General features: G+C 45.0%; 2 protein-coding genes across 11 annotated transcripts in view; one reads left to right on the top strand and one right to left on the bottom strand.

The window, feature by feature from the left end:
- The window catches only part of MIA3 (MIA SH3 domain ER export factor 3), a 54,899-nt gene extending 45,622 nt beyond the window's left edge, over positions 1-9,277 (top strand). For 2 of the 9 annotated variants that reach the window (XM_019465690.2, XM_019465687.2), the window contains 11 exons: positions 2,902-3,003; positions 3,661-3,721; positions 3,833-3,868; positions 3,945-4,012; positions 4,132-4,232; positions 4,394-4,531; positions 5,241-5,309; positions 5,415-5,497; positions 5,630-5,701; positions 7,414-7,564; positions 8,448-9,277. In XM_019465690.2, the coding sequence (XP_019321235.2) occupies positions 2,902-3,003; positions 3,661-3,721; positions 3,833-3,868; positions 3,945-4,012; positions 4,132-4,232; positions 4,394-4,531; positions 5,241-5,309; positions 5,415-5,497; positions 5,630-5,701; positions 7,414-7,564; positions 8,448-8,758 (1,192 nt within the window). In that variant the 3' untranslated portion in view covers positions 8,759-9,277. The remainder of the gene's footprint in view (positions 1-2,901; positions 3,004-3,660; positions 3,722-3,832; positions 3,869-3,944; positions 4,013-4,131; positions 4,233-4,393; positions 4,532-5,240; positions 5,310-5,414; positions 5,498-5,629; positions 5,702-7,413; positions 7,565-8,447) is intronic. The other 7 variants (XM_019465688.2, XM_019465694.2, XM_019465691.2 and 4 more) reach the window with 5 other exon arrangements.
- A 1,841-nt stretch (positions 9,278-11,118) lies between these two features.
- The window catches only part of AIDA (axin interactor, dorsalization associated), a 38,964-nt gene continuing 22,270 nt past the window's right edge, over positions 11,119-27,812 (bottom strand). Inside the window, exons 6-10 of one of the 2 annotated variants that reach the window (XM_019465698.2) lie at positions 27,685-27,791; positions 18,380-18,502; positions 16,017-16,139; positions 13,027-13,144; positions 11,119-12,900 (exon numbers count right to left, since the gene is read on the bottom strand). In XM_019465698.2, coding sequence (XP_019321243.1) covers positions 12,804-12,900; positions 13,027-13,144; positions 16,017-16,139; positions 18,380-18,502; positions 27,685-27,791 — 568 coding nt within the window. In that variant the 3' untranslated portion in view covers positions 11,119-12,803. The remainder of the gene's footprint in view (positions 12,901-13,026; positions 13,145-16,016; positions 16,140-18,379; positions 18,503-27,684; positions 27,792-27,812) is intronic. The other variant, XM_019465700.2, reaches the window with a different exon arrangement.

Raw genomic sequence — 27,812 nt, 5'->3', positions numbered from 1 at the left:
CAGTAATTCTGCTTTTCCCCTGTGTACACTGGGTAGTTACAGGTTGCCATTCCCCTCTCCAGCTAATTACCCGAAAGACCACACCATACACCCTGAACTTGTCAAAGTCTGACCTGAATTAATGGATCTACCTCTTTCTGGGCTTTAGCCCCTGCCTTAGATGCTGTCCGAATAATTCTCTAGACACCTACCCTCCACACGTTTCTCCCGTCTTGTCGCGCTGCCTTCTGGCCAGTGTTCCTTCTGTTGATGCACAGATTCATAGTTCCTGTGGTTCTTCATTGTCTGCACACCTGCAGTCTTTCCTTCGGGGTCGTGTTCATTCTACTTGAAGGACGTCCCTTAGTGGCAGATTCGATCCGTGTGTCTGTGCGAGCGTGTCTCTGTTAGGGCCCCCCCACCGCGTGCGCAGCCGCTTAATGTCATCACTGTAGAAGCAAGCAGGTACTTGCCGGTTTTATAGTCTCTGTGAGGAGTCCAGGATCAGGCTTCTTTTCCTTGTTCACACGTCTCACCCCTGCCCTTGTTGCCCTCAGTCATTCTTTCTGACTTTCAGCAGCTTTACCGGGAGGTGCTCAGGTCTCCCTGCTTCCCTGCCCTCCCCCATCTCGTGTGCATTTATGCTGCTTGGGGTCATAGGCATCTCTTGATTTGGGGGTCCTTGTGTATTCTGCCTCATTCTGTCTTCTTTTCAAATTCCATTTACACTGTTTTTTATGATCTCCCCTGTGTCCCCTACATTCTTACCAGGATTTGCTTCATTCTGCATTGGTTTTTACCTGCCCTGTCTCCCAGTGTGCTAAAATCTCACTTTGCTTGCCAGATCAGCTGCTGAAGTCATTCAGTTCATGTCAGTGACTGTGTTTCAGTTTTATAGTTTCTCTTCTGTTAACATCTGTTAATTGTGACTTTTACTTTCTTGAATATGTAAGGCATAATTATTTTGATGTGTGTGTAATGATTCCCATGTGTGGATACCTGATGGGTCCATCCCTCGTTTTTTAGAATTTGATCTCGATGTCTTGTAGAGTGCCCGGTCAATGATTGAGAGGCAGAAATTGTGTATTAATTGTAGAGGAAATGAGAGGGGTGATGTGATTTTCCTACAGAAAAGATGGGAGTTTATTTCTAGCACGTGGTCATTTGATTTTTAATATAGTCAGCAATTCAGATCCTTCGGAAATGGCCTCATCCCTTCAAAGGACACTGTATTGCCTGTCTGCATAGCTCTTTCGAGTCTCAACCCAAACCCTAGGGCTTTTACTGGGGGTCCCCGTCATTGGTAACCTTGAACTCCACTTATTTTTCTTAGAACCCAGGGTCCGTTGAAAGCTATGCTCAGTCTCCTAAGGTCTCTGTTGTCTTCAGTGTGTGGGATGAACCTGGGGAAAAGGTGGCTTCAGATACCAGGCTTTCTTGTAATTCTGAGATTCCTCTTCCTCCTGGTACTTGGTCTCATATATTCACTTGTTAGCTAATACATTAGCTCTCTGATGCCTCCACGCACATTTTTTATGTTTTTGTCCAGTGTTCTAATCGTTCTCAGTATTCTCAGACCAACTCCTTCATCACTGGAAAAAACATTGACTCATCTTTTCTCACATCTCTTCCTAAGCCAGAGACAGGGATTTTCCTCTTGTTATGTGCATCTTTTACACGGTAAACTGTGAGCTTTGTTAGTGCAGGGAGAGTACTTTGCTCATACTTTTGACTTAGCGTCTTACTAGGTAACCAATATATCATAGCCACTCATACGATATTTTGCTGAGTATTAAGTATAAAAGAATGTATAAACCTTTCTTCTCTTTCCTGTTATTAAACCCTTTAACTATAGCTCTTCTCATTTTGCTTCTGATTCATAGAAATTTAAGTTTCAAGCTAAGTGTTTTTTGAATTAGACTTACGGGCAAAGATGTACAAGGGCAACGAGAATAGCATTTTTATTTTTATGTTTTTTGAGAAAGAGAGGGCACAAGTGAGTGAGAGGGAGAGAGACAGACTCTCATGAGGGAAGAGAGGGAGAGAGAAGTGGGGCTCACCCGATGCAGGCCTTATGCTCACCTGAAGTACGGCTTGAACTCATAAACTGAGATCATGACCTGAGCTGAAGTTCTATGCTTAACTGACTTGAACCACCCAGGTGCCCTGAGAACAGCATTTTTAAACCTTTAAACATTGCTGCCATTGCAGTCTGTTTTATAGTAGATTAACATCTTGAGGTTGAAGGTTAATTGGGTTAAAACCAGTTTCCAGTAGGTAATATCCTGATAATGCAACATCTGGGATTCTTTATCTGTTTTATTCACTAGACATTGCCAGTTCTGAGATTGTTCTCAAATCACAATTCCGTTGAAATAGGTAGTAGGTGTTCCATATCTGAAGTGTGGGAATGTTCTGTGGTTAATTGCACAGGTTACAAGACATGTTCTAAAAGGCCTTCTTTGGCCGACTCTCTTATTGTGGTACCCGTCTCGGATTGAGAAGCAGTCCTTCCATGATAGCAATAAGGAAAGTAACTATAGGTTTCCTGTGGTAGAAATAAGAGAAGTAATGATCGCTTGCTTTACCTGAAGCTTACCTGTGTGAGGTTGAGCAGCCCGGGCCTTCCACAGGGAAGTGGGCTTTCACTGTGTTAAGCACAAGGAACTTGTCCCTGGGCATGTAGAGTTTTTGACATTTCTTTACTGGTGAGTGAAGAATTATGAGACATTAGAAAGTGCAGGTGATTTGCCAACAGGCTAGAGATTGATTTTTTTATCCTTGAATGGCAGGTTTGAGCTCTCTCCTGACTTTGTACGTCTGCTGCGTGTTTTAGAGAGGAGGGGAAGGTGATGTGTACTTAGAGGCATTCAAGCCACTGGGAAGACAAACACTTTTGACTGACGACCGATTTTGTCTTAGGAAACTGAGTCAAGAAGAGTATGAGCGGCAAGACCGAGAGCAGCGGCTGTCAGCTGCAGATGAAAAGGCGCTTTTGGCTGCAGAGGAAGTAAAAACGTACAAGTGAGTTCAGCTTCGAAAGAGGGGTCAGCGACTGGGGAAACTACTGTTGGCTTCTTAAAAAAACATGTTAGTGTGTAGAACAAAGTAGCCCAGAACATAAATAAACGGTCAAAGGGTGTAAGTACAGTTAATTCATGTGAGGGAAAAAAAAAGTTTAGGTTAACAAAGGAAAAAACGTCACATTAACAGACTTTCTTTATACCCAATACTGGCAAGACCGTAAGGGAACTTGGTTCGTGCCAACGGTTCCGGGGGGTTTTGTGTGTTGGAGTAATTGTTTTCGGAAGGCTGTTTGCTGTAATGATGTAGCAGAAATCATGAAAGCGATTGTGCCATTTGATAGACTCAGGGGTGGCAGCTCTGGGAGATCTTCCGTGGCTATACTTAATGGAGGAGAAAGATGTCTTTAGCAGAATTGCTTGAGAACATCGAGGAACAGTCGTAAGATTAGCGTATCAACTCAGAATCTCCAGCTGGTAAATAGTAGGGAAATTAATATTAGTTTTGATCATCTTATGCTCTTCTTATGACCACGAGGCTGTGGATGGAGCCCGGAGCCCGCAGGAGTGCAGGTGTTACAGTCAAGGGGGTGTGGTGAGACTGTTGAAACTATTCTTTAGTTGCACTTTAATTGATAAACGCAAGTGTGATTCTTAGGCGCAGAATTCAAGAAATGGAGGATGAATTACAGAAAACCGAGCGCTCGTTTAAAACCCAGGTAATTACCATACTGCCCTAGAGCTGCAGAATTCTTTGGTAGCTAGTGGACTATTGTAGTGCCTGTTAAACGAGTCCCTAAACACAGCTTTTGATGTGTTGTCTTTTCCAGATTGCTACTCACGAGAAGAAAGCTCATGATAACTGGGTAAGATTTGTTTTTCCTTTCCTTTATTTTGTGTGTGGCCCACCACAACTGATTTGGATCTTGTTTTCTCCAACAGCTCAAGGCTCGTGCTGCAGAAAGAGCTATCGCTGAGGAGAAGAGGGAAGCTGCCAACCTGAGACACAAGTATGGGATACTGAATTGCGTTTTCAGTGCGTTTTAGGGTTATTACAGGCTGTGCTTCTGGTTATCGCATGGGGGAGTTTTGTATTTCATATGTGAGTCCATTTTCCCTCCGCATCCAGGTTACTGGAATTAACCCAGAAGATGGCAGTGCTGCAGGAAGAGCCCGTGATTGTGAAGCCACGGCCGGGAAGACCCAGCGCCCAGAACCCTCCATGGAGAGGTAGCAGCACTTTGAAAGGGCAGCACTCGAGGTTGTGGTCAAAATGTACAGAAATCACATTTTATTTCTGTGTGTCTTAGTTATGATGCCCTAGAAGTAACCCCAAGAACTCAGTAAAGAAAGGTGGCCTCAGAGTGGTAACAGGGCACTGTCATCGTCAGGTCCTCTGAGCCAGAATGGCTCTTTTGGTCCATCTCCTGTGAGTGGGGGGGAGTGCTCCCCTCCCCCGACGGCTGACCCGCCTGCCAGACCGCCCTCTGCTACCCTCAATCGAAGAGACATGCCTAGAAGTGAATTCGGTGAGCATTCACATTTTACCTCGCAGTAAACTGGGGCTCCTAGAGGTTTTCCCCCCATCTTTTGAGAATTCTAATGCAAACAACATTTTAGAATTTGGGTCTGCTCGGTATAGAGAAAAAAATTCTTAATTTGTCTTGCTGAATAAATAGTCTGCTGTAAGACCTGCTTTAGAACAGAAAGAGTTTATTATTAACATTAATGTAACATATAAATACATAAAAATATAGACTATGTAACGATAAATATCATTTTTTTGCTTTTGAATTCTTCACTGCAAAGTATAAGCCTTTATCTTTAAATTTCTATGGGGTTCCTCCCTGGAGTATTGTAAAAGTAGCTATAAAAGACTTTATAATTTACAGCCCATTAATATACCATGCTGTACCTATTTCTTAAAATACGTCTGTAATGCTTGGCAAGGTACGGAGGTCAGATTACACACACTGAAAACCGTCAGTGTGTGCCGCTGCGGCAGGCCTGTAGCCCAAAGTCCCTGCCGGTGCTGTTAACGTACGTTTTCTTGCTGTTCTTTCCGTCAGACAGCTCGCCTTAATCCTTTAAGTCTGTAAGTTTGGGATCTCCCCTCATGTGTATTAGGAGACCTGTTTTTAATGTTGCTTTCTAGGTAGAGTTGAACCCTGACCTGTCCACAATTGGTCCGTTTCTTCTGAAAAACCCATACAAGGGCTCTGTTCTTTCTCTCTCAAGGATCAGTGGACGGGCCTCCACCTCGTCCTCGATGGTCATCTGAGGCATCTGGGAAACCCTCTGCCTCTGGTAAGGGATCTGAGTGTGTTGAGAGTCTAAAATCCCAGGGTTTCTTACTCTTCCTCGGGGCGAAGATAAGGCAGGATAAATCTAAGTCCTTTCTCTGGCCTTCAGCAGATCCAGGACCTGGTGCAGCTCCCATGGCGAACAGCAGCTCGAGAAGCTCTTCCCCTACTAAGGTGATGGATGAAGGCAAGGTAAGTTCTGCAGGTGTTCTGAGTCGTAACTAGGTATTTCAGCAAACACTGAACTTCTGCAACATCCTCTCTCTGCATCATCCATCTGTGTGCCTGTTATATCTGTAGTATCTCATTTATTTTTTTAAAAAGCAAACTGTTGCCCAAGACCCCGAAGGCCCCTCAGCTCCCAGCATTCCATCTGTGGCTGAGCAGTCGGTAGTAGTAAGTACTTAGAGGTCGAGGACTGAACTGAGCTTGTACTTGGTGTATTTCTGGAAGGGAAGCAGACACTAATCTGCTTGGCTTTAAATTGCATGGCAGTATTGATCTTGTCGTCTTTGACTTGAAAGTGTTGCTGGGTTGCTGAAATCTGACTGGTTGGTTTTCCTCCTTTTGCCTGTTTTGGTTAGGCCGTTCACCTGTTCAGAACATCTCTTGTAATGAACCAAAGAATGTGGAAAGCCCCCACTCCAGCTTTGCATTGCGTGTGCCTCGGCGTTAAGTGTTGTGAGGCGAAGGAAAGTAACTCTATATAGAATTCACCGTCACACCAAGTGTGGCATTTAAGAATATCTCCAGTTGGGGGCGCCTGGGTGGCGCAGTCGGTTAAGCGTCCGACTTCAGCCAGGTCACGATCTCGCGGTCCGTGAGTTCGAGCCCCGCGTCAGGCTCTGGGCTGATGGCTCGGAGCCTGGAGCCTGTTTCCGATTCTGTGTCTCCCTCTCTCTCTGCCCCTCCCCCGTTCATGCTCTGTCTCTCTCTGTCCCAAAAATAAATAAAAAACGTTGAAAAAAAAAATTTAAAAAAAAAAGAATATCTCCAGTTGTACGCTAGGCAGACGCTGTCTTGAGTAATCTGAAATTACGGACTGGCAAGGGAAGAATGTTTGCTGCAGGTGAAATCCTCACCGGTGGAGATCTGTCCTTACCTGCCGTGTGGGTTTCCAGCAGTACCCTTCGGTTACGTTCACACGAGCGTGTTCTCTACCAGAGCCACACCGGTCCTCACGGTGCTTCTCTGTGTGGAAATCAGAGTATGCGTGGTCGTCTAGAATTTCCAACCCATTTTCCCACAGGAAAGGAGGTCAGGGTCTCTAATGAGAAAGCACAGCATTACTGGTGAATGAAGGTAAATATGAGAGCTCCACCTGCCTCCCTGTATGGAGAACATTGCTTCTCTGAGTTTCCGTGCAGGACTCGAGGGACATGCGTCTCTTGAGGTCTTTTTATCCATGGGCGTCTTGGACAAGATCTGAAACCCTGGAGTAGACTTCAGAGAGTAGAGGCCCCTTTGTTAGGTTGGGGGAGCAGAAGTGCCGGTAGGCGGGGGAGGCCAGGCAGACGTGATCCTGAATGGCAGCCTGGCTGTTTACATGCCGTGTGGCCTTCAGCAAATTAATACTTTGTGTCTCTGTTCCTTCATGTTTAAAACAGGATGTTCATACTTGGAGATTGAGAGATCTGCAGATTAAATACATGAAATTGAAGGCACGCTGAATGGTGGCTATTGTCACATGTGTAGAAAGCGGATTTTTCAGCCCCTTGTTCTGTCCATGCTTAGTATGGAAATAGTGCCCTGTTGTGGCAATGGGAAGGACATGGGGTGAAGGGGTTGCCCTAGGAATGGATTGTGGTGTTTGTGGTAGGATTTCTTAGCAGTCACCTCTGTTAATGTCCTTCAGCAGTCCTCTTGCTTTCTCCGCCTTGCATATTCTAGCAGTAATAGGACAGGGAAGGTGTTAGCTCCTGGGTCATCCCTTTAACCTGCCTGAGCTGCCAGTGGGAAGAGACGGGAGGGGTAAAGCTTTGTCATACTGGTTGTCCTTTGGACAGGTGCCTGACCTCTGCTTCGTTGGGTCTCAGCTTTTATTGGTGTTGGTGCTTGTGTGTGTTATACCCGAGTCTTCCAGAATTTTAACTGCTTCTGCTCTGCAGGTTCCTATGGCTGCAAAAGGGCCTCCTCCTTTCCCAGGGGTGCCCCTCATGAGCTCCCCCGTGGGAGGCCCTCTACCACCCCCAACTCGATACGGACCGCCACCCCCGCTCTGTGGGCCTTTCGGGCCTCGGCCGCTGCCCCCACCATTCGGTACGGTAATTGAATGGTAGTAATTGACTTGTAGAGTGGAATTCATCTTTTCTCTCTGTTCCTTGTTGAAATTTTAATAGTGGCTTTTACAGGGCCATCTACTAAAAGGGCAAAGCAAGCTGAGTACGCTTTCTTTTGGGCACGTGGGGGGCTGCACAGTCCTCCTATATGGAGATGGGCAGTAGGTATCTCATAGACCAGAGAGATTTCTAGAAAGCCAGAAATACTACTTCTGCAGATGGATAGAACTCCCTCTCCCAGCTCAAGAGTTTACAGTGTCCTCTGGACCACAGACATCGGTCAGGAAACAAAGCTTGTAATTACCACGATGGAAGGATATGCAGGGGATCATAGACGGTAGGAGAGAGAGATTGAACCTTCAGTCCCCACCTTGGGAATCACGGGTAGGGCAGCGTTAGCTCTAAGAGAAGGGAGCATTTAATTGGGGGGTGGCCAGAAGGCCTTTCCCCGGTGGGGCAGGCTCCCGGGTCTGGTGGCGTGTCGGGTGGATGCTGAGCTACTGCCTGAAGTTTTGACACGGCAGCAGACAGGGAGATGGTCCTGTCACACTTCTTTGTTGCAGTAAAGCCCTTATTTCAGTCTGTCTTCTTGCTGTGACACACGGTGCTTTCAAGTACAAACCAAGCCCTTGTGAGACAGAGCTGGCAGAACTGTGGGACAGAAAACACACAAGCTAGGTCGAGGCACGTCTAGATCCTGCTTGTGTTGTTTCCTGGCTGGCCGGCCGGCCGTCGGCCTAGAACTTCACTTTGCCTCCTGCCTGAAGTGCGGGTGCCGCCACCTGGCTTCTCAAGTTGTGAGAAATTAAAGACTGACGTGCCCACGTGTGTTCGCGTGCTTTTACGTGACTTACTCTTTCCAGGTCCTGGCTTACGTCCACCACTAGGCTTGAGGGAATACGCGCCGGGCATTCCACCTGGGAAGCGGGACCCGCCTCTCGACCCTCGAGAATTTCTCCCGGGACACACACCTTTTAGACCTTTAGGCTCTCTTGGCCCGAGAGAGTACTTTATTCCCGGTACTCGACCACCACCGCCAAGCCACGGCCCCCAGGATTATCCGCCTCCACCTGCTGCAAGAGACTTCCTGCCTTCTGGCTCCAGAGACGAGCCCCCCGCTGCCTCACAGAGCAGCAGCCCGGACTGTTCACAGGCTTTAAAACAGAGCCCGTAACTCTGACCTCTGACGTTCAGTCTGAGAGAAAGTGGGCTGGGCACATTGGTTACGGTAAAGGATTTCATTGGCTTCAGAATCCAGAAGTTTATTTTAAAATGTATGTTTTTAGAACCAAGCTGCCCTGGCAGTGTGCGTTTTTGAGCCAAACAATTGAAAAATACCATTTACCCCCCTAAATAAAAACCACCTCATAAGCTAGAGCCTTCTGACAACCTTGAAATGTGCAATAAAGAATACCTGTGTTCTAGTTAACGTAGCGCGTAACTGCTCCATGATTTAGAGTCCTGAGAAATATGAACATTTCCTGTGGAAATGCTAGAACATGTATTTCCATTTATTATCCTGTTTTTAGTGTGCACCAGTTGAATACAGAGCAATGGTGTTTATAAGCTTGGTTTTTTAAAATATCTGGTCGCAAAGACTGTTACGCTAAAAATGTTTACTAAAAGATCATTAACTCTCCCTTCTTGCTGAAGTTCTTTGTAGTAATAGTTCATAAAAATTTGGTTATTAGTATTTCCCAAGTGTCTGTCGATTCATTGGATTGCTTTCTCACGAGGACTGTGCCATCTTGGAACCGTGTAAACACGGGCTCCCAGAGCTGGAGTCGTGACCCGGCGGCAAGCTCCCTGCTGCTCACTGTGGGGGGGGGGTGGGGGGGGGGGGTCAGCCTAACGTCCCCTGGGAACACCACAACCGCGCGTCTCCCTTGACCTTCAGGGAGGCCTGTGGGCCCTTACTGTACGGCATCCGTGTGCTTTCCGGTGACTTTCGTTGCCTGGGTGAGAATGCTCTCCTGGGGATGAGTTTCCATCGGGGAAGAGTCGTCTGACCTGATGTTACCTTTACCATTCTTGCTTTGAGGGTGCAAAACAGAAAACTGAACAGGATGTGTTGTGACCATAAGAAGTAAGGAAATTTCTTTTTAAAAAAGTAGAATGTAGTATTTCTCCCATCCTTTGCCTCTGGTTTTCAAGGAATATGGGGGAAAGGATCGGAAGAGGGCACTACTCTGAGAAAGGGTGGTTTAGGACCTCAGTTCTTCCTGTTGATTACCAACCACTCCCACATCAAGACTGGAATGTTGGCACTTAGATTTGAAAATCGGTAAGCCTACGAATCTGGGATTATGCCGTATTTAAAGTCCTAACTATCCCCATTTCTATGCCACGTCTTTGAAACAACGTTTACGATTTAATCAAAATTAGAAAAGGCTGGTATTCACTACTGAGGCTATGCTTTCCCCTTCTCCGAAGTCCTGTGACACCCTGATACTACTGAAACCTAGACCATGACTTGTCGTAAATTTAATGTACTAACAACACGCTATGAAATAAAAACTAAAGCTTAGCTGTGAAACAAAGATCGCTCTTTGTACTAAACTAAGAAATACCACTTTAGGAAGATAACCATTGAAAGAAGACCACTCTTCAAAATTCTTAAGGAATACAGAAGTAGTTCCGCAGGAAGAGAATTCATATGTAGGTCTTCCCATTTCATGTCAAGAGAGGAAACGTAAGAGGAACACCTCCATACTTAATCGCATAGGTTGTTTTTAACTGGGTAAAATACGATTAAGTCCGCAAATGCAACTTTTGAATATGTCGGTCTCCGGACACAAAAATTAGGCAGTTCATACGATGTCTCGTATATAGTGTTAGAATATAGGTCATACCTGCTAGGAGAGAGAAGCAAGTAGGAAAGGTGCATTAGATCTATTTTAAAATCAGAGCCAGTCTTTTTTGCCGCGAACTTTTTCCGGGGTCTGTCCTGTATCTCCTATTTCTGCACGGTCCGTGACCTGTAGAGCAACTCGAGTACCTACCGCTCACCCGAGCCGCTGTGAGCCTGCCGTAGTCGGCGCCCAGCCCAGCCTCGGACGGCACCGCCGCCGCCGCAGCAGGGTCCAGGGGAGCCCAGCGCCTGGGGGGTGGAGGTGGGGGAGGGGGTCCCTGGGCTCCAGCCGTTCCAGAAGCCGTCACCGGCTGAGCGTGGATCTGGGCTTAGTGGCTAAACCCATCTCGTTTCTGAGGCAGCCGTGTTTCGGCCTGAAAGCATCTCGACCACAGCGACCGTTCAGTAGCTGAGTTTTTTCATTGGAAAGTGAAAAGTAGTTGGTGGGAAGCACCGTGTTCTGGGTCTACTGCTTCGAGGTGATCACTTGTTCGGTCATTCCGTTCGGGTCTGAATTAAAGCTCGGCTAATCACAGCATCCATTAAACTTCTTTAATACTGGTGTGAAAGGCAACTGTAGTTCATACAGACCATTTATGTGAATGACAGGAGATGCTCCTTCATATAAGTTATCACTGACATACATGTCTTACGGTCTATGAGAAAAGAGAAAGACCAACGTATCAGTTTTGCTACATTTTAATAGTAGGTACTTCACGGGATTATTTTCTCGGTCTCGTCAGCAACATCGAACAGAAGGGACTGCGTGCTCTCCAGGCTACAGCGTGCCGTCAAGCACCTCAGGACGTTTACACGACTTGGAGAAAATGTGGTTCTTGCCCCTTGAGGAGCTGACGGTCTGGGGGCCGACAGCTCCCGCTCTGAGGGTGGAGTGAACAGCAAGGTAATTTATTAAGGCAAATTCTTCCCCTCGAGCTATCGTGGACTGAATCATCTTGGGATTAGTCTAATCAAAACGAGAGAAAGGATTAATTTGGCTGGGAATTCCTCCAGGCTCACAGTTTATAACCCCCCTCTTGGAACAGAACTGACAGACAACGGAAGGCAAAGACCAGCTCTCGAGAAGCGCTCAAGGGCTGGAACACTTCATTGTGGCTACTTATTTTAAAAAGCAAACGCTGAAGGGACGCCTAGGGTTCTTCGGCTAGTTGAAAAACAGGCCAAGGACTGGCGCTGCATTCCCCTCATGCTAGCACTGGGCATTTAAAATAGTATTAAATATGTGGGTTCTACGTCTGACCCACGGAAAGCCCACCCCAAACCTTCCTGTCCCGTGTATCAAATATCTACCTCGGGTGTACTCTGGAAGTTTTATTTACGCCCCATTAAGTCAAAAGTAATGTAAATAGTCAAATTATAGTAAGCTCATGACCTGCGTATTTCCCTAGGGATGAAAGTCAGAATATCTAGGAAATAAATGGCGATCCTATCTACCTACGTAAAGAAACCACAGAGGAGCTCCAGGTTTTGCACGCTCCCCACTTGAAGAAGAGGGGTGCAGGCTTTAAGGTTTCACAATCAGTTGTCAGAAAAACAGCAGTTATTCCTGCAGTGTCTCGTCAGCATCGGACTCGGGTTAACACGACTCAGAAGACGTTACGGAGCCGTCCAGACACCCGCAGTTGTTCTGAGACGGTTCCACCGTTAACGCTGGAGTCGCCCTCAGGACAGCGGTGTGTGTGACGTAGCGGACCCGCCCGTCGACTGGACCACAAATCCGCGCTCTCGAAAGCGATCCGGTCATCTGGAACGCTCCCACAGGGGACACCGATCCGGCCAAGGCACACGATTTCTAAACAGGAGAACTAGAGATCGGGGTGAATTCAGGCCACGTCTGAGGAGCCGCCTATACAATTCCAGACTGACCTCCCTGGGCAGCAAAATCTGGTCCAGTTCCTCTCGGGAAAGTTTCACACCATCCCACCCACATCAGCCCAAAGTCTGGCGTTAACTCAAAAAACCAAAAAAGCATACTGGAGCAGAAGTGAACCGACGTGTACATTCTAGCACAATCTTATTGCTGTATTAGTTTCGAAGGTGAGCACATCCTACGACAGCAGTGTTGTTCCAGGAAGCAGGGCAGGAACAGCGGTAAGTTAGAAGAGAGACTACGAATTGCACAAACACTAGAAAAGTAAAAACAGGTTTCAAAACTACAACAAGCCTGTATCCAAAGGGGTCGTCCGTGTCAGCGGCGTGCGGACTGTGAATGCTGCGGACTCGCTCTGGCCTCCCGGCATGGGCGCGGCCTGCTTCCTGCCTGGCGGAGGGGGCTGTGCTACACGAGCTAGGATGGTCTCTACTGAGTGGTAGGATTCACAGACGTTCCAGGTCACCCATGTCAGGATCATTCCTTGTGCAAAGTCTGATGTAGGTGAAGATAAAGTGGTTTCTTGGTCAATAACTGCAATTTCTTTCTTTTAAAGTCAGTGGGTTTCTTGTATCTGTAACCACAGTAGAAAGATCATGGTTTAAAACACTTTCAGAGCTGACCTAGTCTTTGGTCACATACCGAGAAGAACTACTAGTCACCGTTAAACTAGCATGAATCCTGTGTGTGCGTCACTTACAGTTCTATTACAATCGGCCCCGCTTTAATTTCATCCATCTCCATGAAAGCAAAGCACTTGGTGCTGGTGAACCTTTTTTTAGGCTTGTAGTGTTTGAATTCAAAGAAGATAGCTGCACCTAAGGGATTAAAACAGACCACATTAGCCACAGACGCAGACTTTCACGTGCCCACACATTTATCTTCTCCGATCAGATCACCGGAAGCGCATGGAGAAGCAGCAGGCGGCATAATTTACAAAGTAACCTTTGTCAAACAATCGCCCTGATGCTAGGACTCTCCTCATCACCCAAAGCTCTTCTCCGTCTGAACGCAGTGACCTCTGTCCACATCCTCCCAGTCCTACAAAGCACAGCAGAACTTCCTGAGCTGGGCGGCCTCAAGATCTCATGCACGTTCCCACACGGGTAGAATCGTAAGCCACTGAAGGACAGAACCTCTTCAATAGCACAGAATGAACACACAGGATGCTTGTGAAGTATTAACATTATCCACAGAAACTCACTAAGTAGCAGAGGCCTGTAAGCGTTCATGAAAAAATTCAAGCTTACGTCGTTTCTCCTGCTGAGAGAAAAGCTCAAAAATTCAACTTTTTTGAGTGTCTCAGAGTTCAAACAACATAGATCGTGTGCCGGTTCAGTTTTTAACTGCCATCTACTTCCTAGGACCTTTTAAGAGTGTTCGGAGCACTGTCCTGTTTTTCCCAGAATCCCCTATGTTTGGGTACCGATGGCGTATCGGAAGGCAAAGTCTGGAGAGCAAGCCTATTCCTGCGTCACCCCTTCCCCAATGAGCAGGCGGGGAGGAAAAATTCACACGTTCTGACCTCCCCAAAGGTAAGCCCCACAGAAAGCAGCTCAAAACAGAATAAGCTGCCTCGTCAACGTGGGCACGAACAGTTACTTTCTAAAGAGGGCGTGGAAACTAGCTGGGGGGAAGCTGGGGTCTCACTCTCAGCCGGCTACTTAATTCTGCCTGCACCGCAGCGGTGCCAGATCTTGCTTGGCTTTTAAGGACGACATGCATCCGGTACCTAAACCGCTGACAGAACCCACGGGTGACAAGAGGTTTAACGTTCAGAAATGTGTGTGCAGTCCTGGCACCCGGGTCCGCCTGTCCCAGCAGGCAGCGGGACGTGGCTGAGGCAGAGGTGGGCACACTCGACCCTCGACCGCCCCGGCACCCGCCATCCCCAGGAGCGTGACCTTCCGGGTCTACAAAAGGGTCCCTTCTCTTTCCCCTCCGATGGTAGTAAGTGAGGCAAGTTTGGGATTAAAAACCTTAAACAGATTTTTAAGACGGCAGATCACATTTCTTAGTCTCTGCAGCTATGACCCATCTGCTTGTCCGCACGCCTGTGTCTGGGGTCTGAATAAATGTGAAAATAAAGTCACATTTGACAACAGGACCGAGGTCCAAATACGATGCCATCCTCTCAAGGAACTTAGTCATGCGCATCGTGAGTAGGTAATATATTTCCGGCATCCCTGGTGGGCACTGCTTTGTTCTTTGTGGCATTTAGAAGAAAGAAGAGAATGTGAAAGGGGACTAGTGTACGGAGATGAACGGAAATGCTTGGAAACATGAAAAAAGTTTTCATTTCAGTTGCGACTATAGTAACACTGTCCACCATAAATTCAAAGCTAAAGAAAATGAACGGAATCAAATTCTGAATACAGTTGTACTTTCAGCATCTTGGGAGTCAAGTCCTCAGGAACGCAGCACCAAAAAACCCGGGGAAGCGAGCCCACGAAATGGTCCCCATCTCTCCATATCAGAAACACTTCCCAAAGCAAGGGACTTAAATGCAAATGTTTTCACATTTTCATGCAGAAGGCAGAACTGCGCGCTGCAACGTCTTGGACCTGGGTCCTTAAGCACATCCACCTCTGTATTCTTCTAACAGCGATTCGCAAACTTTGGCGCACCTCGGAATCGTGTAGAAGACCCCCAGAACCAGAGCGCGGGGCCCAGCCCGGGGTGGGGGGGGGGGCAGGACTCAGGAGGGCCTGCCACTCACACCTGGAGCCACTGCACCGACGGAACCCGGGGAAGACCGTCGTTCGGGGTGGAGCAGAGGCCACGGCAGCACCGGATCCGAGAAGTAAAATGTCAACTATTTTAGAGGATGGAGCGATCGTTCAAGAGGCTCTTCTGTATCTTGTACGAGCTTCTTGCAAAGCGTGAAAACGTCAACAACCGCCAGGGAATCTGGGGTGAGAAAGGGCCCGAGGCCTTTTCACAGAACACGACGGTCCCCCCCCGGGGCAGGCGGCTCGGAGAAGCATTCGGTCCCAGGAGCCATCTGACTTGGAAGCGGAACTTCACCTTTTCCAAACTTTGCTTTTGCTCCTTCCCATCCTCCTCCTGACCAAGCACAAGGTGCGGGGTCCTCCTTCCCAAAAACTGCAGCTGGAAAAACAACTTGTTCTGTCAACTGTCAGCCTCCACTGCCGAGGAGCCTGAGGGAGCCGCTGCCCCCTCTGCCCCTTAGGATGCAGAAAACTTCATTTGGTTCATTGTTCACGATGATGAGGTTTATTATCAAAGACCGTTTTTTGTTTTTTTTTTTTTACATTTATTTATTTTTGAGAGACAGAGAAAGAGCATGAGCGGGGGAGGGGCAGAGAGAGAGGGAGACACAGAATCCAAAGGAGGGTCCAGGTTCCAAGCTGTCAGCACAGAGCCCGACGCGGGGCTCGAACCCACAGACCGCAAGATCATGACCTGAGCCGAAGTCGGTCGCTCAACCGACTAAGCCACCCAGGCGCCCCCAAGACCATTTTATTATCTAACGGTTATCTATGACACAACTAGCTAATACAATGCCTAATTCCCACATCTGAAAAATCGATATTGCGTTCAAGTCAATGAACACCGTATGACATGTACTTCTGCCGACCGCGCTAGGCCACCGGGCACAGAAACACCAACGGGAGGAGAACTCTGGCCACGAGAAGCCAATGCAATGATTTACCATCACGAACCAACCTTTGGTTAATTTTTCAACATGCTTCTGGAGCTCAATGTCCACATTAAAATGAACATACGTATCTTCTTTTCTTGAAGCCACAGGAGTATCTTGCACAGGAGTTAAATCTATGCCATTCAGATCTAGAGAGGAAAGAAGAGTTTCAAATACAGAGACTCAAAAACTGCAAATGAACCACAGAGCGTTACGTTTCCTCCAGAGGCCTGGCAAAAGCAGAGAGGAGATTCTTGGATAACAGACACTCCCTTTGGCGTGAACGGGTTCCTACAGAGCTTCTGGTGTCCGGAGGTGTTGGGGTGGGGGGGGGGGGCAGGGGGCTGGGGGCTGGGGACAGGGATGGTGGCGGGGGCGCGGGGGGGTGGGCTTGGGGCCAAGGGCGAGGAAGCCCTGCCGTGACTGGGTGCAAGTGCAAGTCTGAAGCGACAAAATTCGATCCTTATTAAGAGGTGAAAAGAACTCTTGTCGTCCTTCGGCCACTACCCTGTTGTCTGCAATACAAATTTGGAACGTGAATCCTATTCCACGGTGGGGCCCCTACCCCTATTTTCCAACCCTGATCAAGTGCATGGCGTGGAAAGGCCTCTAATCGAACATGACCAGAATTCCCCTGTTGTACTCAAGTCAGAGCCCAAACAATGGACATGGAAGCTGCCAATGAAACCGTTCCCTAAACGGGTAATTTTTTATACGCATTACCTACATTCTGATTGTATCTGCTATAAAGTAACCTGATTTACAACAACCAGATGGTACACCGTGTGTGGTGTGTGGCTTTAGTTTCCTGCAGCCAGGAATCTGCAGCTTAATCAGATTCAACATGGACTCACTTAACGTCTGGCGTTTCTGTAGGATTCCACTGACTCCTATCTTAGGGAACTTAAAACAATTTCGTCCATTCGATTATTTCAGCTCCTAAACACGTTTACCCAAAAACACGTTTCGGTTCAACGTGTACGCAAGAGGAACATCATATCTACCTCCTCATCATGACGCTTTTCTGTTTCACAGTGTGCAGTCCCACATGAGATATGAGGTTTACGAATGGCCTATCAAATAACGGTGGGTATGAATACTTTCCAGTAGACCAGGGATTTGATAGCTGCGAACAGCAGAGGTTCAAGTATTGAGCAGCAGTCGGTGGAGCGTGGGGTCCCCACATCAAGAGTCTTCTCTGTGTCTGAACTCACGTTTCTTTTATGAGATACTACTGAGCCCACGGGACGGAATTTACTTCTACGACTAGTAAAAGTTCTTTCCGTGTAATGTCAGTCCCTGTTTCCTTGGTTTGCCTCAAAGTGCAGACGGACTGAGATTATTTGTGCAGTTACGTCTGAATAAAAGTATGACAACTTCATGTGCAGTCACCCAATAATCATTTCTAGAAGACCAATGGCAGCTTCACAATAAAGTGCTGGATGAAAGGCGTTGACACCAGCAAATGCTTTCAATCGGTGTGCTGTCCATCTTAAACCAAAGACTAAAAAAGCGGTTTTCAAGGAATCACTGGTGTGTCCCACTGGACAGGAGAAAAAACAAATCCTCAAGACAATCACCCTTAATAAGAAACACATCACTTTTTAATGCCCCTCAGGATGACGTTCAGATATGGATGTTTATAGACGCGTCCCACTTCCTGTCTCCAGGGATGATGCACCGGAGGCCTGATTCTCACCCACCCCTGCAGGGCTCCTCTGTGCCTCAAGCATTACAGCAGGAAGCAGAGAACCCGGAGGGGAGGGTGGGGGGGTGGGGGGGGTTGGGGGGTAGTGGGGGGGGGCGGGTTGACAGGAGAACATGGGGCTTCGCAAAGAAAACCACACACCCTGAGAAGGTGAGCAGAAGGATCTGCTATTAAAGACAGCGTGTATGTCTAGTCAGTGTCTATGTCCAGATGGAATTTTAAGAATATAGACACATACGGGGTGCTGGGTGGCTCAGTCAGTTGAGCTCTGGCTCTTGGTTTCGGCTCAGGTCATGATCTCACATTTCGTGAGTTCGAGCCCCACGATGGGCTCTGAGCGGACAGTGTGGAGCCTGCTTGGGATTCTCTCTCTCCCTCCCTCTCCCCTCCCCTGCTCACGCTGTCTCTGTCTCTCCCAAAAAGATAAAAAAAAGAGATTTACAAAAACACCCTCAAAAGCAACTGTGCATGAAGGTTATAAATAAAGTATTTTTAGTAAACCTCTCAGAAATATTCAGTGAAGGAAAGAGGACAGCTTCCCAGGGATTGTACCTCGGTGTAGAATGAACTCAAATGAGTTGTCGCAGAGGCGAGAACCCACCCCCACAGCCCCTCATGTCCCAAACGAGAATCAACATTATAAAATTCACAAGAGGCAAAAATGTACACAGAGTTATTTACCCTTTACACTAACTGTAATATAGGGGTCGATGCACTGCCCCGCATCCTTCAGACCGATTTTCTCAATTCTGATAGTGAGTAACGTCATTCCCGGTTCTGACGGCAGCCTTGGCAATAAAGTACCTGACAACAGAACAGCAAAGAAAGTGAGCCCCACCAGCAAGTTCAGAGTCAGTATTTTAACAACCCAGAGAAGACAGAACCTTGCTCTCACCTGACTCGGTAACCAGCCAGCCCTTAACTGGGGTTTCTGAAACTCCCAAACACTCAACGTTATTCTTTTGGACAAGTATTTAATGTAATGCAAGACACATCTACGCTTCCTTAATTCATATTCAACACCAAAGTGTAAGTAAGTCCAGTTTGTTAAAGATTCAACTCACTAACTTCAGGAAGTCCAATTACAAATTACCACACACTTAATACACTCCTACACACACACACGTCACCTGTACTTACAAATGTAACATAGATTTCGTATCTCTATATGAAGTAGGAGAAAAAACACAGAAAGAGCTTTTCAAACTCTTATATTATCCCAAAGTTTGAGAAACATAACACCAGAGTCAATCAATAGATCTTTTAGTTATTAACGGAGGAAATAACTTACAACGTAGTATTTGTGTATTTAATTAAATAACTTTCTAGTCTGACCTCCCACCCCTTTCTGCACCCTATTCTGTATGACCTGTTCTCTTGGAAGTTAATCCTGCTGAGACGGCCCGCACAAGAGGGAGTGCACGCCGGCAATCTCCTGGATGCACGCATCAACTAAGCTTTCTAAAACTGAAAATGCCCTGGACCCACACACACGTTCCCGACCGTGATCTGAAGGAAGACATAACTGTACAGTTTGTTAGCTTATTTCTTATCATTACAGAGAACAGAGGTGGAAAAGTCGATTTGAATCTAATACATATACAGCATCTCAAACTACAGAAGCTAACATTTATCGAGGACTTTCACTGACATTCTCCCAATTTCTATCCAACCATGTGTTATCCTACTTTTAATGATGAAGTATTTGAAATGTGTGAATCGATCCACTTACTGCCTTCAAAAGAGTACATTTAATTAACTGCAAACAGGCTTGAGTGGATTTGGGGGGAGGGAGGAGGTGATAAAAACGCCCTCAAGTCGGACCTATGAAACCACGACAAGATATACAACACTACAGATCAGAAGCCACGGAACTGTACCCTTCGAATGAGTGGATTTTACGCCATGAAAATTACTACAAACGTCCCAAAGTCTTCACTGGTGACACTTGTGAAAACTTCTAGCTAATGAAAAGTCGGAAGTGAGGAGGCCAAAAGGGAACACTGAGAGCAGCATTCCACACCGCTTCAAAGGTGAAATTACGTTACCTTTTCACATGAAACAGATCTTGGCCATCTTGCCATATTTTAACACATTTTCAATAGTCAAACGTTTTCTCATATTAAAGATAAGAGGTCTCTTACTGCATCCACTGTCTCCTTCAAATATGTTAATTGGCGAAAACTGACAAACATCAGAAGAGCAAATGAAACAAGGACGTGGCTTCATGGAAACCGGAAAGCAGGCATCCGGGAACCGTCACTTAGGCCAAAAGATACACACTACCCCAGGGGCTCCCTTCTATCACCACCCAAAGTTCTTCTCATCCTTCACTATCCTGGCTTTCAAAATAATTACCGAAAAGCACAGTGTAATGATGTTCTGCCTGCTTCTGCCGGTAGCTGTAACTTGTTCGCCTGTATGACCGCACGGTACGGGGGTATATGGTACGTGGGGTTTATCAACGTAGCACAGTTTCTGTACTCATTCTTCTGTTGGCAGGCATTAAGAGGGGCTCCAAGTTTGGAAATTGTTTGGACCAATGCGGCTGTAACATCCCTGCGCACATATTCTAACGTATGTGAGCACACATTTGCAAAAGAGAGGGACCACCAAGTCACGCAGGGCATCGCCCCCCTTTTTACCACGTAAAGACAACCTGTGTCCAAAGTGCTTGTGCAGAGGCCCACTTCAGCACTGCACCCACAGCCCCACCCTCCAGGACACCCTTCTCTTTGGTCCGTTTAAGGTGTGGAGAAACGTTGATCCAGTTTTAATAGGCACTTCTCCAATGACTGACTGAGGTGGAGGCGCTTTTCGTTTCAGAATGAGCATTGGGGGTGCCTGGGTGGCTCAGTCGGTTCAGCGTCCGACTCTTGATTTTGGCTCAGGTCATGATGGCACGGTGGGTGGAATCGAGTCCCGCCTCGGGCTCTGTGCCGACAGCCCGGAGCCTGCTTGGCATTCTCTCTCTCTCTCTCTCTCTCTCTCTCTCTCTCTCTGTCCCTCCCCTGCTTACTCACTTCCTCTCTCTCTCTCAAGATAAATAAACCTAAAAAAAAAATTTAGGATGAGCATTTGGATTTCCTCTTTACTGAAGTATCTGTTCGATTATTTTGCACATCTTTTATTGGAATGTTCACCTTTGTCTTATTTGCAAAAGTTCATGTTTTCATACAAGCTTTTGTTGGATGCGTGTTTTGTAAATAGCCTCTCAGTGACTTACTTTAAAAAGAAACTTTATATTGAAGGATTATATATTAAAAAGTATATAAATTGTGTACAAATTGTAAGTATAGCTTAATGAATTTTCACAAAGTGAACACACCTGCATAACTGCCACCAGATCCAGGAAAGATCTTCCCAGCATGCCAGGAGCCCTCCTTGTGTCCCCAGCACAACCGAACCACTATCTCCCCTAAGAGATGACAACCATTCTTGACCTAACACCAAAGATTAGTTTTATATGTTTAAAGTGCCTTTCTCTGTTAATGGTGTCTTCTAATTACAATACATGCTCAATGTTAATACAATCAATTTCTTTTTAAATTTTTTTTACACTTATTTTTTTTTTTTGAGAGAGAGAGAGAGAGAGAGAGAGAGAGAGCGCGCGCGCACAAGCGGGGGAGGGGAAGAGAGAGAAGGAGACACAGAATCCGAAGCAGGCTCCAGGCTGTCAGCACAGGGCCTGATGTGGGGCTCGAACTCACAAACTGTGTGATCATGACCTGAGCCAAAGTCGGATGCCTAACTGACTGAGCCACCCAGGAGCCCCTATAATCAATTTCTTAACTCTAAATTCCTTTATACTCACTGCTTTCTGTGTCCTATTCAAGAATCCTTCCCCATTCCAAGATCACGAAGGTATTTTCTTATCTTGTAAGAGCCTTATTGTTTTTCCATCTGCACTTAATTCTACAATCCACTTTGAATACATGTTTGTCTTTGGTGTGTGGAAGGAGCCCAAGCCCATTCTGTCCAACATGGACACCCAACTGTCCCAGCACCACTTATTTAAAAGCCCGTCATTTCCCCCATTGATCCACAGGGCACCTCGATCACAAATCAAGCGTGGGCTGTTCTGGGCTTTCCATTCTGCCTCACAGGACCATCTCTTAAACTTGCAAGGCTATGTAGTTTCTTAATGACTGTAACTTTGTAAGAAGCCTTGACATTTGGTAAAGCAAATTCTCCCCTCGACATTACTTTTCAAGGGGCAACTATATTTGGCCCTTTGCATTCCCATGTAAGTTATAAAAACAGATCTCAAGTTCTTTAAAAAAAAAAAAAAAAAACCTTTGGAATTTCAGCGAAGTTCAGATCGATTTTAGAAAGTCACATCTTTACAAACTGCTTCTTCTAATCCATGAACTGAAATATACCTTTCAATTTATTAAAAAGACAACATCTCTTGATAGTTTTATTTTCTTCACAAACACCTTATACTTTTTTTTTAATTTTAATTTTTTAAGTTTACATCCAAATTAGTTAGCATATAGTGCAACAATGATTTCAGGAGTAGATTCCTTAGTGCCCCTTACCCATTTAACCCACCCCCCCTCCCACACCCCCTCTAGTAACCCTCTGTTTGTTCTCCATATTTATGAGTCTCTTATGTTTTGTCCCCCTCCCTGTTTTTATATTATTTTTGTTTCCCTTCCCTTATGTCCATATGTTTTGTCTCTTAAAGTCCTCATATGAGTGAAGTCATATGATTTTTGTCTTTCTCTAATTTCACTTAGAGTAATTTCACCCTCCAGTTCCATCCACATAGTTGCAAATGGCAAGATTTCATTCTTTTTGATTGCCGAGTAATACTCCATTGTATATATACACCACATCTCCTTTATCCATTCATCCGTCGATGGACATTGGGCTCTGTCCATACTTTGGCTATTGTCGATAGTGCTGCTATAAACATCGGGGTGCATGTGTCCCTTCGAAACAGCACACCTGTATCCCTTGGATAAATACCTAGTGGTGCAATTGCTGGGTCATAGGGTAATTCTATTTTTAGCTTTTTGAGGAACCTCCATACTGTTTTCCAAAGTGGCTGCATGAGTTTGCATTCCCACCAGCAGTGCAAAAGAGTTCCCCTTCTTCCGCATCCTCACCAACATCTGTTGTTGCCTGAGTTGTTAATGTTAACCATTCTGACAGGTGTGAGGTGGTATCTCATTGTGATGATGAGTGATGTTGAGCATTTTTTCATGTGTTGGTTAGCCAGCTGGATATCTTTTTTGGAGAAGTGTCTATTCATGTCTTTTGCCCATTTCTTCACTGGATTATTTGCTTTTTGGGTGTTGAGTTTGATAGTTCTTTATAGATTTTAGATACTAACCCTTTATCTGATATGTCATTTGCGAATATCTTCTCCCATTCTGTCGGTTGCCTTTTAGTTTTTCTGATTGTTTCCTTGGCTGTGCAAAAGCTTTTATTTTGATGAGGTCCCAATAGTTCATTTTTGCTTTTGTCTCCCTTGCCTCCGGAGACGTGCTGAGTAAGAAGTTGCTGCGGCCAAGATCCAAGAGGTTTTTGCCTGCTTTCTCCTTGAGGCTTTTGATGGCTTCCTGTCTTACATTGAGGTCTTTCATCCATTTTGAGTTTCTTTTTGTGACTGGTGTAAGACAGTGGTCCAGGTTCATTCTTCTGCATGTTGCTGTCCAGTTTTCCCAGCACCACTTGCTGAAGAGACCGTCTTTGTTTTATTGGATATTCTTTCCTGCTTTGTCAAAGATTAGTTGGCCATACGTTTGTGGGTCCATTTCTGGGTCCTCTATTCTGTTCCATCGATCTGAGTGTCTGTTCTTGTGCCAAAAGGTCTTATACTTCTTTTGTTGGATTTATTACTAGGTATTTAACATTCTATGATACTCTAACAAAAGTTATTTCATTTTCTAAGCAATTGTTGCTTGTTTATAGATAGAATCAATTCTTAAGTACAGACTGTTTTTTTCTAACCAAGGAACCATGCATGCTAAACTTTCTTATTAATCCTAATTACTCATCTATTGATTCTTTTACATGTACTATGTATATATTCATCACATCTACAAATAAAGAAAAGGGATTTTCTGCCCCTAATGTTTATCTTTTATTTCTTTTTCTTCTCCTAGTACACTGGCTAGAACTTCCAGAACAACGTTAATAAAAAGACGTAATAGCCGGCACTCTTACTCCCGGCCTTGTTCTCGATCTGAAAAGGAAAGCTTCAATTTTTACCACTAAGTATGATTTTGGCTCTAAGTGTCCCTACAGAAGTGTTTTGTTCTCAGTCTGCCAGAATTTTTTAAACTCAAGAATAGATTTAGAATTTAATTTAAACATTTTCTGCACCAACTGAGAAGATGGAGATTTTTCCTCAATCCATTAAGGTGTATCACCTTGGTGTACTTTCTTTATTTCACAATATATTCTCAAAAATCACTCATTAGTTCATGGAGATTTTCCTACTTATTATCTATAGTGCTCTATGTATCAGAGTTTACTCCACCAATCTACGTATGGTATTTAGGTTGTTCCTAATATTTTACTATTACAAGTAATAGCACAATAAATAACCTGATGTATATGCCAGCCTTTTTTTTGTTCTTTGTTCTCATTTTATTGGAGGTATAACTTCAGAATAAATTATTAGAAGCAGGATTGGTGGACCTAAGAATAAAATGTCTACTTTTGTTGTCATCGATGAATTCCCCTCCAAAGGGGCTGTACCTTTTTGTACTCGCACCAGCCCCACAGCCTCCGCAACAGCAGTTTTAATTTGTATGTCTCTTACTAGAAGTTACATATCTTTTCCCATGTTTAAGGGCTCTTTGTACATATTTGTGTGTCTGTATGTGTGTGTAAACTGTCCGTGGCCTTTGCGCAATTTTCTAATATGCTTGTGGCCTTTGTTGTCACAAGGTAAAGGTTTCTTATATATTAAGGTTGTTGGGTCCTTATTTGTCTTTTTTACTCTGATTATGGCTTTTCTGACAGTCAAAAGGGGACTGCTTATCCAACTTTAAAGCCAATGGTAGAGTCTCCTTTTACGAAAGCCTATGTTTTTCCCAAGTGAATATTAAAATTGTTTCCACATTAAAGAGGTAAATTTCATTCTTTTAGTTTCAAAAATAAAGGCGTACATATATTTAAGCCTACATAAGAGATAAATCAACACATTCAACATAATAATTTTGAAAGAGCTAAGCCTGTATTTGAGCTTCTCACTTAATAGGAAAATGTTTTTTAAAATCTTGAAAATGGTGCCTTGGGCTATTTTTGAATTCATATTGTTTTGGCTTATGATTTAAGTAGCTTTACTATTCAACATTGTCAATACATTTGCTGGACATAAATAACAGGTTGTCAATTTATAACCTTTACTTAGATGAAATCTACCAAGCCTACCTTTAGAACAATTAAATCTCATTTTCGCTTAAGCCAGTTATTCAAAAGAAATTTATTGTTTGCCTGTGAGGTTTTAAATTTTTGAAAAGAGAAAGTAGTGTCAGGAAAGTTCAGATTCTTAAGCTTTTTTTTTCTTCAAGAAAGGTTGGCTGAAAGTCATTTTTGATTTTAAATGGGAAAAAACTACTCTGAGTCAATATTGTACCACATACGAAACCTCATTCCTCATCAGCCTTACAGTGGTAGTGGTTACATAACTGTGCATTTGTCAAAACTCAAGGCTGCGCACTAAAAATGACGAGTTAGATATGTAAATGATACTTCAATAAATCTGACTTTAAAAAGCCACAAAAAACTTACAATTCAAGAAATTATATAAACACAAAAGCGACAAATAAAAAGTCACAATTCCTAGAACCCTCTTGCTACCAAGATGCGGACACTGCCTAGGCATCGCTGAAATGCTGGATTCCCTCAAAGTAACAAGGAAAAAACTTTTTGTCTTGCTTTACAATTAAATGTTAAATGCCACCTTCCTATTTCAGTGGTGATTTCAATAAATATAATCTTACAAATTACTTTTTAATAACATTCATATCACAAACTAAATTCAGTTAATTAAACTAAACGTGCTCTTTCTTACTTTTAGGAAAAAGAAATTCAGGGAACAAAAGGTTTGGTAACCTTCCTGTGTCTCTAAAATGAGATATCACAATGCAATACCAGAATACAAAAATTTATTTAGCTTGGGTTTAATCTTATGGAGCAAATGGATTTAATTTATGGTGTTAGTTTCTTTTCAACTCAGCAACCCGAACCCCACAAAGACCTTAATCTGTACCATGGTTCGCATCATCTGCTAAGGATCCCGTTTGCCACAGAAGTGCAGTAAGTGAGCAAACAACCAAATCGGACTGAAATTTACAGCACTGGAAGCTACACCAATTACAACATGTGGTTTGAAAAGAGAATAACGGTTATTCAGTCAGTAAAACAGCAAAATGATCTCTCACCCCCTTGAAATTTCCTACGTAAATGACAAAGGTAAGAAAAACACCCCATTCCTCGTCAAGCAAAGCAGGCTGGAAATAATGCCCTGCGACCAAAGAAACATTCCCAAGAACAGCCACCGTTACAGTGCCTGTGATTCCCCCAGTAACCCGGAGCATAGGTACCGCGACCGTCCACTGAAGGGTGGTGAAGGGAAAAGCAACAGTGGTCACCACATACTCAACATACGACACACACTGTGCTCAAAGCTTCAGACCTAGTGCCGTGCTTAATCTTCACAGTAACCTTATAACTTAGGCACTACTATTATCCCATTCTACAAATGAAGAAATTGAAGTGCAGACTGGTTGAGGAAACAAGGGCAAAGTCCTTCAAGTAGTCCTTGTCAGAGCCTAGTGGAACTCCAGCCCACGTATCTGTTGGTTCAAGCCTATGCTGTTCCTACCCCAGAATGCCTCCCCCAGGGAGTTCCAAAAATACCGGAATATTACTATACTTTCATTACCAAGAGAGCTATCTGCATGACACACAGACTGTATTTAGATCTACTGTAAAGCTTCCAGAGTCTATTTTAAAATGCACGATAACCTCATAGCCTATTGCTATCATTCCGAAGTGGACCCGTTTACCACAAAGGAAAACTACGCACTGTGTAAGACCAGAAAAGAGTAAACCAGTGCTTGGGAGAAGCAAGAAACTAATCCAGGGTGCCTGCCTAGGTCACTTACAGCAAGGGAAGATCCTCACTGAGATCTTCTGCAAATAAAGAAGGCTTGCCATACATTACTGGCTTTCCTAAATCAGGATGGGAAAAAGGGCATTTGCTCAGCACACACTCCCCCTGGATCCAGTTTTCATGACTACTCGTGATTCATTAAAGAAGTGCTTATGAGAGTGTACAGAAAACAGTTAACACAGCAGGCCTGAGACTCATTCCCAGAAAGGCCTCCTGGCAAGGGCACCCCTTGGCTAGAACCCAGGAACTTGGATGTGGGGCATGTTCCCACCATTCCCCAGTAAGAGTGGCTACTATCCATCAACTGTGCCAACAATATGGCGTACGCTGAACATGCGCCTTCCTTCTGCGAGTCTGGAATTCCGGCCAGAGCTAAGCAGAGGGTGTCTTTGTGATCAACCCCCATTACAGCTGTGGGCACGGAATCTCTAACTGCTTCCCTCAGACACAAGATTTCACATGGAGCACAAGGTACGTGACTCACTGGGAGAGGACTCTCAGAGGCCTGCACCTGGTTTCCTCCAGACTTCACCTTTTCCCTTTGCTGACTTTGTTCTGCTCTTTGCTCACTGCAGTAAATCACAGCTGTGAAGACACTATACGTTAAGTCCCGTGAGTCCTCCTAGCGAATCCCTGGACCTCAGGGTGGTCAGGTTATAGGTAGTGAGATACTTCCAGACTATACTTACAAAATGGTTACAGTCAACAACATGACGGTGAAAATTCATTTTTAAGATTGGCATGAGCTCTGGGAAGGTTCTACTTCCCAGTACCAAGTACCCAAATAAGTTCTCAACACCCTCACACTGGATTCAGTTATGTCCAGTTTGAAATGAGGGATACTCACCGGGCACTCGAGCAGGAAAGGAGTCTGGGGACCCTGCTCCAGCACCGCCCTCTTCTTCTTCATCTTCAAATTCCAGATTCTCTTCTTCACCAGGTGCTAAAATTCTTCTACATGTAGAAGAGCAGATA

This window comes from Panthera pardus, unplaced genomic scaffold (genome assembly GCF_024362965.1).
Source record: "Panthera pardus isolate Hobbes unplaced genomic scaffold, ASM2436296v1 HiC_scaffold_21, whole genome shotgun sequence".
Taxonomy (NCBI): domain Eukaryota; kingdom Metazoa; phylum Chordata; class Mammalia; order Carnivora; family Felidae; genus Panthera; species Panthera pardus.
The sequence above is the reverse complement of the archived record's forward strand: the minus strand, read 5'-3'. Positions and strand labels throughout refer to the sequence as shown.